This window comes from Symphalangus syndactylus, chromosome 23 (genome assembly GCF_028878055.3).
Source record: "Symphalangus syndactylus isolate Jambi chromosome 23, NHGRI_mSymSyn1-v2.1_pri, whole genome shotgun sequence".
NCBI classification, from domain to species: Eukaryota; Metazoa; Chordata; class Mammalia; order Primates; family Hylobatidae; genus Symphalangus; species Symphalangus syndactylus.
In genome coordinates, this window is record NC_072445.2 from 55462984 (window position 1) to 55477152 (window position 14169).

The following is a 14169-nucleotide window of genomic DNA, read 5'->3' on the forward strand; positions in this document are numbered from 1 at the left end:
CTTTCTGGCAGGTTAATCCCCTTTCATTCTGTGACCTCTAAATCACCCCAGGCTTTTGCATTTGCCCTACTTAGAAATCCTAGTCCTCAAGACTCAAGACCAGGACTACATCAAAATATGTGTTCCTTGCCAATGAGGCCAGCAACACTCTTTAGAAAAAACACCACAGGTTGGCTGTCTCTTCTATTACCTATGGTCTATTCAGCTGGTCTTTCAGACAGTTCCACCTAAATCCAACATCTAATTATCTTCCTCTCCACTAACTCTGCCTCGATTCACTGGGAAAAAAAAATGGTAAATAAATGTACGGTTGGACCTCTGTATCAGACGCTTCTGCACCCATGGAATCAACCAACTGTAGATGAAAAACGTTCAGGTAAAAAAAGGGACGGTTGCATCTGTACTGAACACATACAGACTCTTTTCTTCCTTGTAATTATTCTCTAAACAATATTGTGTAACAAATTTACATAGCATTTACATTGTATTAGGTATTATAAGTAATCTAGAGATGATTTAAAGTGTACAGGAGGATGTGCACACATGCAAATACCATGTGCCATGTTACATAATGGACTTGAGTATCCATGAATTTTGGTATCAAAAGGAGGTCCATAAATCAGTCCTCTGAGTTATCAAAGGATGCCTATATGTGGAAGATCGCCTCATGTATCAATTCTGGGCTATTTCATACCCATTAGCTTTAGTTTACCTCTGCAGCAACTGTGTGCTGTAGACTCTAGAATATCCATTTCGCAGATGAGGAAGCTCAGGCTGAGAAATATTTAAATCATCTGCCCAAGACTTGCCAGCCTTCTGCCAATGCTCCTAGGAAGAACTCCCTGCAGCCTCAATCGATTTTCTACAGAGCTGCCAGTAATATCTTCCTAACCTCGTACGTGTATTATGATGTCACCCCTGACTTGAAGAACCCAAGGGATACTCCAGTAACTAGCCCAGGGCATGCAGAATCTGAGGCTTATCCTAACTTCCTTGCTTTAACTCCAGGCCCTCCAACATCAATCCATGCCTTGGCAGTTGCTTCTGCAGAACCCCTTCTCAGCACTATCCGCTTTCTGCAAAGATTCCTAATGCACTGTAACGCGAGACCTGCAGCAAATGTCAGCATTCCTTTGCAGCCATCCCAGGGCCTCTCCCTTCCCGCTTTTATGGGTACACACCTCTACCCCAGCATTTTCACCCATTTATTGTTATATCCTCAATTTCACCCACCACCAATACTGCTTTCCTATGTCTAATCTGTTTTCTAGGTGTCAAGCATATAAAAAGAGTTTAATAAAGATTTGCTGAATTAATTAGCAATTGAATGACAGCTGATCACTAAAGATTCTGTAAGACAGAAGAAACAAAAGGCAGGCAGTTCCAAAACAAGACAGCATTGCTTCACAATGGCTGACAGTAAGGATATTTACGAGGAATTCCCCATAATAACGCTCTCTTCACTGTGCCGAGCTGTGACGCTGAACTGTAATGCCCACGGTCATACGAATGAACTGTGTATGTAGGTTTGCATGCTTCAGGAGTCCCCTTTGGGAATCCCCTTGTTTGCAGTGCCCCATAAAGAGGAAAATGTAAATAAGAGAATCATTTAACCTGCCAGTGCTCTGCTACATTAAGCTCTTTTTAATTTGTTAATAATCATAGTCAGAACAAAGAGGAGACGACAGAACTCATTAAGAATAACGAGAGTGGTGACAGGGAATACGGCGATGGTACGAATCACTGCATGCAGCAAGCGCAAAACCCTCTTCCCCGCGTGTGCCAGTGAAAGATACTAATTATGCCTCTGGCAACAGACATGTGGACCCCTTCAGAGCAGCTATTTAAAGATAAATACACTGCCGGCAAATACCTTGGGCCCGCTGCACTATTCATCCCACCCTCCTTTCCTTTAGAAATTTTAGGTCACAATATTAAATAGGAAATGAAAGAGCCTTGCAGACTTAGCTGGTAGTGTCTTAAAACAAATTTGTTTTAGATTTCTAAAGCTTTTAACCTCAGAATGACTAGCTGGGTGTTTACATATCTATACTAATGCCAGTATTAATGGTATAGGGTTTTTCCTCCCCATCTCAAAGATTTCTCACTGTCATTAACAGATAACAAACAAGGTTTAAAGAACTCCACTCGCTGTCTTTCCCTGGGCCTCACGATTTATTCTCTTCCAAATCCCAAAGAAGTGCCGAGAATATTAAAGGTAATAATTGAGGATTGGAGGGAAAAAAAAAAAAAAAGACCTGGATCCTTAGCAACAAACATCACTTCCAGGTGTTTGATTTGGTTCCTTCATTATTTCTGCAGCCAGACTTTCTCCCCTATAAATAATGAGCATATTAAAGACTGCCTTCTTTACCCCTCACAGTGCTCGCTGTCACCCAAGGGTGATGGGCTGACTGAGCTCTTTATGGTGAACGCTAGAGGCTTGGGGATGTGACAAGCTATGTTTGCTTTGGAATCAGCACCAAAAAAGAACAGAATTAGGATGCAGGTGTAAGAAGGTTAATCGCATTCCCAACTGTCAACCTTGCCTGAAAGGGCTTCAACAAGGTGAAGATTTAACTAAGGATATGCGTCATCAGCAGTGGGTATCAAAAAGGTGGAAATATCTCTAAATGTGCATAAGGAATTAGATAAATTATGAGACATTCACCAAATGGAACATAAGCTATTAAAATGAAATGACAGGCATTTTTGTGACAGTGTTAAGTAGGAAAATCAGACTGCAAAAACGAAAGTATAATGCAATATCATTTCAGGAAAAATACGCATTATATATGCACACAGAATGCTCAGTAAGATAGTCACAAACAAGGTAATTAACAGCGGTCGTCTCTGGGGGATGCTATTTTGAATGTATTCTTTTGCCTACTTCTTTACCTTTCTTCTGACAATATTCCCAAGATGAACAGGAACTTATTTTATGATTGTAAAAAAAAAAAAAAAAAAAAAAAAGCTTAACATCCTGTTTTTCTTAAATTAAAATGGAAATAAAATTATTAAAGTACCACAACAACAGGGATCACTATGTAACCTTTGTACACACTGAAATACAGGTTTTAATTAGCTCAAGAAACTACCTATTAAAAGATGCTATCTAAGGCCACCAAATCCATCGGATTTTCAGGGTCATGAAGCTATAATAAGCATCATCTGTCATTTGGGGTTTGTAGAGTCAGATCAGGTAAACACACTTATCCTCCCGGAAAACAAACAAAAAAAAATGGTCTTTTAAAGCTGACTCATTTTTAATACCTCAGATCTAAAAAAAGTATAAGAGAAATAGCAAAATAGTACAATATTGTATACGAACAGAAAAATAACAAAGCCTATTTTTATTGCCTAGCTCATAAATGAAATTCATTTCCAAGGTTCACAGCATTTTCTTAAATTTGTTTTAAACATCTCCTAGGCTTCCATTACTTAAATCTTTTTTGTATTTGACATCTAAAAGAAGTAAATTTTATCTATGAAAAGATGATTCTCTTCTGTCTGGAATCCTGAAACTTCAAAGCCAGGTACTTACTTGGTAATGTTTTCTCTAGATGGCATTTATTTGAACAATAAATAGCATGCCTCTGCAACTAAAAGACTCTCCAAGTTTCCCAGAATCTCAGAAAATATAATGTTATAAGATAGTGCACACACAAGTACATGTAGCACAAACACACATATTCCTCTCTACACAGAATCACTGAGACATTCCCTGATGGGTTTCTCTCCTTCTCTACCTTTGAGAACTAAACACAACAGTCACAACTGCTCCACAGTAAAGACTTGCATAACTAAATTCCATAATCAACAGAGCAATCTTCAGACATCCTAATGAAATGGGATTGGTGGATTGGTGGAGGCAGAAACTATTATTTCATGATTTACTAAGCAAAATGCCAACAGCAATTTTAGACATCAAAAATCCTTTCCCAAAAGTAGCCAAACTAGTTAAGTCATAGTTACTCTTTAAAAAACCTGGCTTCGGCCAGGCGCGGTGACTCATGCCTGTAATCCCAGCACTTTGGGAGGCCGAGGCAGGCAGTTCGCCTGAGGTCAGGAGTTCGAAATCAGCCTGACTAACATGGTGAAACCCCGTCTCTACTAAAAATACAAAAATTAGCCAGGCGTAGTGGCGGGCGCCTGTAATCCCAGCTACTCAGAAGGCTGAGGCAGGAGAATCACTTGAACTCAGGAGGCAGAGGTTGCAGTGAGCCAAGATCGCGCTACTGCACTCCAGCCTGGGCAACAGAGTGAGACTCTGTCTCAAAAAACACACCTGGCTCCAATTATGTTTAAAAGCCACGCATATTTAGTAAAGGATACCAAATTATGGTTAGATAGGAGGAATAAGTTCTAGTGTTCTATCCCACTGTAGGATGCCTACATTTAGCAACACCTAGAAGGAGGATGTTGAATGTTCCCAATACCAAGAAATTATAAATGTTTGAGATGAGAGATATGCTGATTACCCTGATCTGATCACTTACATGTATCACAAAATCATCATGTGACCCATAAATATGTACAATTATTATTTGTCATTTAAAAAAAAAATTTGTTAAGCCATGCAAGATCAAAGTCACAAATTAAGAGCCCCATATCACCTTTTTTTTTTTTTTTTTTTTTTTGAGACAAAGTGCCACTTCATTGCCAAGGTGGCAGTGCTGAGGCACAATCATGTCTCACTGCAGCCTCAAACTCCAGGTGTCAAAGATTCTACTGTGTCAGCCTCCACGGAGATGGGCTATAGGCGGCACAACCAAGCCCGGCTAGATGTACCTGAATCACATTGCTGCTGATGACACTGTTGATCCTTCAAAGATTCCTTTAGGGCAAATACATCCTTCTGAGTACACATCCCACTCATTCTTCATTCCTGATCATCACACCACCCTCTACCAGCCTCACAGTCCGGTGGCCATGTTCTTCTCTCTATATACGGCCAATCCAGCACAAGATTCTGTCATATTTAGTTCTCACAGCTTCCTTTCCATCTTCGTACTCAACATGAAGGATCAGGAGAATCTTTCAGCCAAAATCCACGTAAAAACTAACAGAGATGGGCCGGGCGCGGTGGCTCACGCTTGTAATCCCAGCACTTTGGGAGGCCGAGGCGGGCGGATCACGAGGTCACGAGATCGAGACCACGGTGAAAACCCCGTCTCTACTAAAAAAACAAAAAAATTAGCCGGGCGTAGTGGCGGGGGCCTGTAGTCCCAGCTACTCGGAGAAGCTGAGGCAGGAGAATGGCGTGAACCCGGGAGGCGGAGCTTGCAGTGAGCCAAGATTGCGCCACTGCACTCCAGCCAGGGCGACAGAGCGAGACTCCGTCTCAAAAAAAAAAAAAAAAAAAAAAAACTAACAGAGATGGCTGGGCATGGTGGCTCATGCCTGTCATCCTAGCACTTTGGGAGGCCAAGATGGCAGGAGAATTGCATGAGCCCAGGACTTCAAGACCAGCCTGGGGAACACAGCAAGACCCCTTCTCTACCGAAAAAAAAAAAAAATTGCTGGGTGTGGTTGCATGCGCCTGTAGGCCTAGCTATTGGAGAGGTTGATGGCTTAAGCCCAGGAGGTCGAGGCTGCTTAGAGCCATGACTGTGCCACTGCACTCCAGAAGTGGACAACCTCTCATCATCTTATTTTGATATGAGACAAGACCCTGTCTCCAAAAACAAACAAAAAAGCTAACGGAGATAAACTGCTGGGAACCCCACCTACCTCATATCTCCCTGTTTTCAAGGCTCAATGACTGACAAGGGCTACAAAATTTCTAACAAATACGTAATAATTCTCCTTTCTTATGTGTTAAGAATCACCAAGAACTATCATCATACCCTATAATGTCAAAATTTCCCCCAAACAATTCAGTTCCAAAGCCAATTGGTAAGGCAGGGCAATTGGGCAAGGGGAGGGAGTGAGGAGCAACCATAGGGGGTGTCACGGCTGAGTTTCCCATCGTGGGGGCAGCAGAGATGGGAGGTGGATTACACTGAAAAGACAGAGCAAGTAAGTATATTAAGGATTACAGGAGCCAAGTTCCTCAGGGATGAATGCACATGAACCCCTTGGTATTAAATTGAAATTGGAGGTATGGCTGCTAACTCACAGATTTTAATATACACAGAACTTCGGATAGACCCCTATAAACATGCAACCTCCGTCTACTAAAAGCACCTGGGAGAAATGACATTCCCAAAGTTCCCAGCATCCCTAGTGCCCAGATCTTGGCTCCATAACAGTACTTGTCCCTATAAGAAAGCAGCGCTCCTTGGAGACATGGCCAATTCCAGGACTGAGGGCGGGAAAGTACACCATGAGCCTGGAACATTTTGTTGTGCCAGAAGCAAGGCTGGAAGGATGACAGGGACATGTCAAATGGAATAAAAAGCCAGCCTGACAAGGATCCACGGATGAGGCGGTGATCTGGGACAATCTGAACATCAGAATACATAATAGGAGTAACAGATTATAACCCTTTGAATAAAATAGGAAGCCCATATGCATACAATTATGATAAAGATGATGAGAAGTATGTACCAGTTTCAAAGAATATCCTCTCTTAACACTTATACATTGCAAAGGCTGAGATGGGTAACTTTACTCCTAACAGGCCCATCACAGTCGAATGATCAGCATGAACACCAGTGTGGAAAGGGAAGGACTGAACTGTGAATCCCCACAGAGGACCCAACAAAAAGGAGGAGGAATCACTTCCCTTGTGGCACTCCTGAAAAAACACAAACCAGAATGTAATCATGAGGAAACACCAGGCAACCAAATTAAGGGACGTTCTAAAAAATAATTGACTTGTAATTTTCAAGTGTTGAGGTCAAAGACAAACAATGAGGAACTCTTCCAGATTAAGCAGACTACAGACAATTAATGGCATCGCCTAATTCTGAACTGGGTCCTTTTGCTCTAAACTCGGACATTACAAAGCACCTTCAGAACAAATGTGAAACAGAGGTTTGAGGACTGCATGGGGGCCATGTATCATTGTGAACTTCTTAACTTTGACAGTTATAGGAAAATGTACTTATTTGAAGGAAAGACACACTAATGTATTGAGTGAGGGATGATGGGTGGAAACTTTTTAAGGTTAACTTAAAATCTGTCTGTAATAATAAATTATCAAAATATTTATCAAATAAAAGTGACTGTGAACCTTAAGGCTTTCCCACAGATGTCCAGTAGCAAAGGCCCTCTCCTTCTGTTCATTTTCTCTCAAATAACCTCACCCAAGGAACTCTCTGCATTCAGGACTTCCTAAATTTTCTATCATTCCTCCAGAAAAGTCTCCTTATTCTCTCAGACAATCTTCTGTGTTCTTTCCTCACAGCTATTAGAAAACTAAGTAATAAGGAAACTGCAACAAACACTTTCACAAATAACTCTATTCAGATCCCAATCCACCTGGCCTCTGTTGACTGGTCCAAGTTGAAACACAGGCCGGTATTTGCACTGTCAATTAGACTCTGAAAGTACTAGTACTGTTTTCCTTAACGTAATACAGGGCTGAGAGAACCGTAAGTCCCTCATCACCACAGCTTATTGACAGGCCTTAGGAAGCACAAAGAAAGGGGCCTTCATATCCCCAAAGTCCTGCATCGAAAAAAATTGCCTTACAAAACAAGTCAGCAATGCGTGTGTGTCAAGGTGGTGGTGTGGTGGAGAGAAATCAAATTAGAAGTCAAAGTTAGAAACTGCATAATTGTGCATTGAGAAGCCAGGAAGTAGGGTGTAAGTCATATTAAAAAGGAAATAAAACTCAACAGATGGTTCAAAAGCCACACCCAGCACGCACTCTCTCGGTGGGATTTCTCACTTTCAATTCCCCCTCAACCCAGGTTGGGGACAGAAAAATGAACATGGCAGACAGTAAAGCTAAGGTTACTCCACGTAGACCTCAGGCTTACATGTAGATTCCAGGTAGACCTCCGCTGATCGTTGCAAAGTCTTACCTCGAAGGCAGAGAAAGGTAAGAAAATCTTCTGTCTTAGGCTTCCTTTTAGAGAGGTCTGATATCTGAGTAGCTGGAGGGGGTAGCAATGGCTCCACTATCTTTACTGGAGTTGTGCTGGGACTATTCGGCTGAGATTGAGCAAACTTCCTTTGTGCTTGCAGCCTGGGCCTGTAAAAGCAAAAGAAAATTAAAAATAAATTAAGCAGAGACTGAAGGATATAGGCCTACGTGAGGCAATAAAATCATGACACATAAGGGGAAAAAAGATCCTATTTCAAGCAAATTCTTTCTAATTAAGGTTCTATATCTCTCACACTCTCATAAACCACAGGCCTACTTTCAAACGCAGTAAGTTTGGTTAAAGGACTATGGTTTGTACATGGATATAAAATGTGTGTCATGGACATGTGTATACATGTGTGTAGAAGTACTTGCCTATGTACACACTATGTTTGCCTGAGTATTTAAAAACTACACACGGTATTTGACATCATCAGCTTAATGGTATTCCTTTCAACTGACAGTAAAGAAGAAAACACTACATTATCCTGCTGTATTTATATACATCCTATATGTCCATCTAATGGGGTCCCTAATCCATACCCACGTCTCTTCAGTGTCATTACATCCAGGTCACCTTTGCCTATTTAGCCATCAGTGTCCCTGTCACCACTTCTAAATTCAGCCACGACAAGTTCACTACAACAATTCAAGTTTGTACTACAGAAAAAGGTATGTCTCTAGTCTATCAATGCCCCCTCCAATCCCAAATTCTGGGTCACCCTCTGCCAACAAGGTCAAATTGCAACTATTTACGTAGAGATTAAAATAGAAAATAGCCTTTATCTTCTCTTCAGGCTTCTTTCCCATTACAATCCTATGCTAACTCCCTAACTTATCCATTTGGTAACTACAGAGTACATTTCCTTTCACCTGAAAATCTTAAGTAGAAATTCCTTTCTATCAAAATGAATCCTAATGGATCTTGGAACAGTGTTTGTTTGTTTGTTTGTTTCAGATGGAGTCTTGCTGTGTTGCCACCTCGGCTCACTGCACCCTCCATCTCCCAAGTTCAAGCGATTCTCCTACCTCAGCCTCCTGAGTAGCTGGGATTACAGGCATGCACCACCACGCCCAGCTAATTTTGGTATTTTTTGTAGAGGTGAGGTTTCACTATGCTGGCCAGGCTAGTCTTGAACTCCTGACCTCAGGTGATCCACCCGCCTTAGCCTCCCCAGTCTTGACCTTCCAAAGTGTTGGGATTACAGGCGTGAGCCACCACACCCAGCCCGGTTTGTTCTTTTCTAACACAGTAGCCAATAAGAAATTTCCCTTCCTCTCCATCAATAAATACACTAACATATTTTTGCTTTACGTATAATCAACTTGATATTTATCATCAATTGCCTAATAGTGACTCTTCCTCTAATCGTAAAGGTCTCCACACATGGAATAGTAAGCCCTTGCAAGGATGAGAACTTGGGTCCTACTTTAAACTGTTCATCTAGACCTGCTCATAGAGATACTTGAAAAACATTATTTGGGGGCAGGAAAAAAACAACAAAAAGAACCAAGAAACAGCCACACAGTACAGGGATTGAAATAGACCTGATCAGAATCCCAAACACTGCGTATGTAGGATGGATAATGCAACACCACTCAAGACAATTAACTAATAAAACTAAATACGTGCTGGGCGCAATGGTTGACCCCTGTAATCCCAGCACTTCCGGAGGCTGACGTGGGTGGATCATCTGAGGTCAGGAGTTCCAGACCAGCCTGGCCAACGTGGTAAAACCCTGTCTCTACTAAGAATACAAAAATTAGCCTGGTGTGGTGACACGTGCCTGTAATCCCAGCTACTCAGGAGGCTGAGGCAGGAGAATCGCTGGAACCCAGGAGGCGAAGGTTGCAGTGAGCCAAGATCACGCCATTGCATTCCAGCCTGGGCGACAAGAGTGAAACTCCGTCTCAAAAATAATAACGAATAAAAAAACTAAATAAGTAAAAGAGAGCAGATGTATTCCCTTGAAGACACTGTTGGGAGTAGATTATATAAAATGGTAAGCACGTATCTTAAACTGTTGATGCTCAAAATGCCGTAACATTTAAAAAAAAATTACAGTAGTTAACAAATTCCTACAGCAAAATACACACACACAATGATTGCCTACTTCGTCAAAACTAATACTTTTAAATTTAACCTCATAAATCCTCCACACTCCCCAAATATAAAGTACTACAATGTTGTGAGGAATTTCCAATCTCATTTTAACCTTAAATTCCCTTGTATGTCCTAAGCAGTGCCTACTCGTCTCCCCTATGACCATCGAAAACACTACTGTCTAATAATATTCCTGATACAAACTGACAATCTACCAAAACGGACAAAGTGTGACTCCAACTACTTAGTGGGTAATCTATAGTCCTTAAAAAAAAAAAAAAAATCTACAAACAATGTAGGTCATTACAGAGCACTTTTTTTTTATTTTTAACCTTTTTACTGAAACAGGGTCTCACTCTGTCACCCAGGCTGGAGTGCAGTGACGCTATCATAGCTCACTACAGCCTCAAATTCCTGGGCTCAAGAGATCTTCCCACCTCAGCCTTGCAAAATGCTGAGACTACAGGTATGTGCCACTGCGCCCAGCTGTTTTTGGTTTGTTGCTGTTGCTGGGTTTTTTGTATAAAGACAGGGTCTCCCCATGTTGCCCGGGCTGGTCTTGAACTCCTGGCCTCAAGCCTATCTGCTGCCTTGGCCTCCAAAGTGTTGGGATTACATGCATGAGCCATGACGCCTGTCCCAAAAAGCACTTTAGAACCCAGGAATAACTGATATGAAACAGTCACATTAACAAGGTACAGGAGGAAGTGAATCAAGTTTAACAGAAATTCCCTAGTGTTATTTTTTTTTAAATAACGGGGAGGGTGGGATCAGGCAAGGCCACTATCTCTATGTCATGGGGAACAAAGCTATCTCTATGTCATGGGGAACAAAGAGAGCTTTTTTGCAACCAACTGCCTGTCTGTATATAAGACATGACAGACCAGAAGCCCAGAGGCAGGACCTTCACATGGGACAATGAAGTGGGGGGGGTGGGGGGAGGGCGGTTACGGTGACGGGGATATTCCAACAATCACAGAGCTTCATCTATCACAGATGAGGAGCAGTTTTCTGCTTGGTTGTTTTTCCCCCTTTAAATTTTCCATCTGTCACAAATGGCTTTTTTTTTTTTAATTACATAAAAAAATAGAACAAGGGGGCAAAAAGCAATTTAAAAAGACAAAATACAAGCCAAATTTATTGGGACTCAACAGACACAAAATCATTCCATCAAACTGCATAGGTTTCTCAAGGCTGGCTCTCAATTTCTGTATCAATTCACAGGCACCTGGTGATGGCCAGGTCTCGAGCACACAGTGACAGAGGAGTGAAGGCTACAGAACCCTTGGTCCACATTCCAACCAGGTGCCACGTAGACTGACCCAACACAACTGCCCTCCTTTTCCAATGATGCTTTCCTTCCCACCAACCTCCCAGACTGTTTTAAAACAAAGGAAATGTTGTGCCATATTTAGAAAAATTGCTGGGTTTTTTATTCTACTGAAAAGTGTTTTTAATTGGCAATTACATAATATATACATCTTCATTTGAATGGACGCAATTCGCACTCTGAGTATTGCAGGAATTTTATAGAAATATTGCCTGCATGTGAACAGGATGTGAAGTGTTTACAGCTTTTTTAGAAGTCAGGGAAAACAAATGCTACACACGATGAGAAGACTGTGCAGCGACAATGAGAAACAAACAACACAGATGAAGCACAGACAACGGAGCGAGACACTGTGAGATATTTTACAATTTCAGGACCTCAAAGATAAACTGCTCCTACCAATGCTCAAATAAAAGGTGCTTGGTGCCTGATGACTTTCCCAGTGAGGCTATGAAAAATAAGGCAATAACAGATTAAAAAGTGGCAGCAAAATAAATTACCCCTTAGAGGAAGAAGCCAAGCTCCCAAGTGATTAAACATTTGTGAGACCCAGATGCAACTAGGAACTAAAGAACAAGACAAACCAATATCTTTTATAAAGAGGCCAGAAGAACTTGTACTGTCTAAAAAGGGCAGGTCTGCGGTGTGGCTTTTCAACCTGCAGAGTCCCACGGAGATTAAGGTGTTGACCCTCCTTTCTTGGCCCCATATAACCAAAGAGCTTGAATGGCACAGCCAAATCCTGAGTGAGCCCTCCCAACAGTACAGACAGGCTTCAGGGACAGGAGTTTCCTTCTAGAATGCTGTATATAGGAAAATGGAAGAAAGTGATTTGGACGTGCTGAAAACTCACAATATTTGCACCTAGAGATGCTAATGGCAGGAGCAGCAGAAGCCTGGGGTAAAGGAGGAGGTCACCTGGCAAGCATGAGGAGAAAGGTGAGGCTGCACCCAGCCTGTGGGGCCTCAGCCCTCCAGGAGAGGTGGCATACCCGCCCACCACACCATTTATTTCCTCACTCCCTGCCATCAGCTGACTGGCATTTTCAACAGAACACTACCTGCCATTCCATTATTACAGCAAAAATGAAAAGAACTGGGATAAAAGAGGTTCAGAATCATTGTGGGGCTGGGGTGGAGAGAGCACGGGGTTCCTGGGGTTGAAGAAGTAAAAACATAAACGTTTGAGAGAAAAATAAAATGCGTGCCCTCCAAGCCTTGGGCCTTGCGTGTAGTCAGGACAGGGCTTCCTGCCCTGGGTAACACACAGCCCCAGAGAAGGTGTGTGTCCCTCACACGCACCATGGAAGTAGCAATCACAGTGTAATTTACTTCCATGTTTACTTTTTATTAATTCTTCAAGGAGATCCCTTACAGAAGACGCCTTCATTCTAGGAACTCTACTTGTACCCTTTATGTCAATGAAACCAATTAAATCAAGCCCTCCAACAAGCCGAGGTAAAAAGATCAAATCAAGTAAATGTAAACCAGCAGAGGAAGAAGTATGTTGATATATTCAGAGGATAACATTTTATTTACAATATGGTACAACACAGGGTTGGTGCAGTGGGGGTGAGGGAACAGACGTTTCAGATCAGATCATCACTGGGGGCGTGTATGTGAATTAAAGGACTACAAAGTTCAAATAAGTTCAGAAAAAGATGGATACGAGCTGCTGTTTGTTTGGGGAAATAGGAAAGGCTGGTCACTTTGTTATGTTCAAGGATCTTAATAAGATCCCCTTCATCCCCTTCACTGTACACATGAGTAACTAGGAGAAGGGTGAGACCTACCCCGGGTCACATAGCTTTGATGGCAAAACAAACAGGAGCAGCAGACAAACCTATGGGTCCCCATGTGAGAGCTTTCTCTGTCATGCCATGCCACGCCACCTCCACATGGCAGGTTAGGCAAAGCCTTGTGAGCACAGCCATCTGGTGTGCACCCCCTCACTAAAAGCTGCCAGGCCAGAGCTCCATGGCCCCTCATTCATAACCAAAATCAGCCCTGCTGAGTGAACGCCATTAAAACTGTCTCAAAATAAGAGAAAAGGTATTAAAATGAATGACCATTTATGGATTTGATCCCATAGAGTATATGGGAGTGTACGGGAGTATGCGAGTGTATGGGATCCCATAGAGTGTATTCTATGTGGCAATAAATGGCCTAAGATAAAGGTAGGGATTGCAGGAATGGTCCAAGGGGATCTTGCTTTCTCCAAACAGCTCCTTCCATCTGGAATGCTCTTTCTCTTTATCTTGCCATGGCTGGCGGCTTCTCATCCTCTAGGCCAGATAAGAGAAGCAAACAATCCAGGCCTGTTACTCTGTAATGCAGGCCACTTCCTTCATGTCTCTGCACAGAAGTCACCTCCTCAGAGAGAGGTGACCATCCTAAAGCGGTACCTCATGTATAACCAGCCACCTAACCCCAAAGCCACTGCTCTGCCCTTCTGCTGGTATACACAAGACTCTCTACTGCAGTCTCATCTTTCTGGTCCACTTCTATATACAGGCCTTACCACGTGTAGAGGACAAGCCCTCCATAGATGCTGGAAAGGAGGAGGGGAGGAACACTACGCTGCTATAGTTGCTGTGAATTATACAACCCATCACTCATAATTTAGGAATCACAGAATCCAGCACACACATGGTATCTGAGCAGAGGGGCAGACTGAATGGCAACTCAGAGGAAAAG

At 42.3% G+C, this 14169-nt stretch overlaps 1 protein-coding gene across 8 annotated transcripts in view; it reads right to left on the reverse strand.

Moving 5' to 3' along the window:
• Positions 1-14169, reverse strand: part of JARID2 (jumonji and AT-rich interaction domain containing 2) — a 282213-nt gene that overhangs the window by 65240 nt on the left and 202804 nt on the right. For 5 of the 8 annotated variants that reach the window (XM_063632862.1, XM_055264039.2, XM_055264044.2 and 2 more), the window contains one exon: positions 7977-8146. In XM_063632862.1, coding sequence (XP_063488932.1) covers positions 7977-8146 — 170 coding nt within the window. Of the gene's footprint in view, positions 1-7931; positions 8147-14169 lie in introns of all 8 variants that reach the window. The other 3 variants (XM_055264038.2, XM_055264040.2, XM_055264043.2) reach the window with 1 other exon arrangement.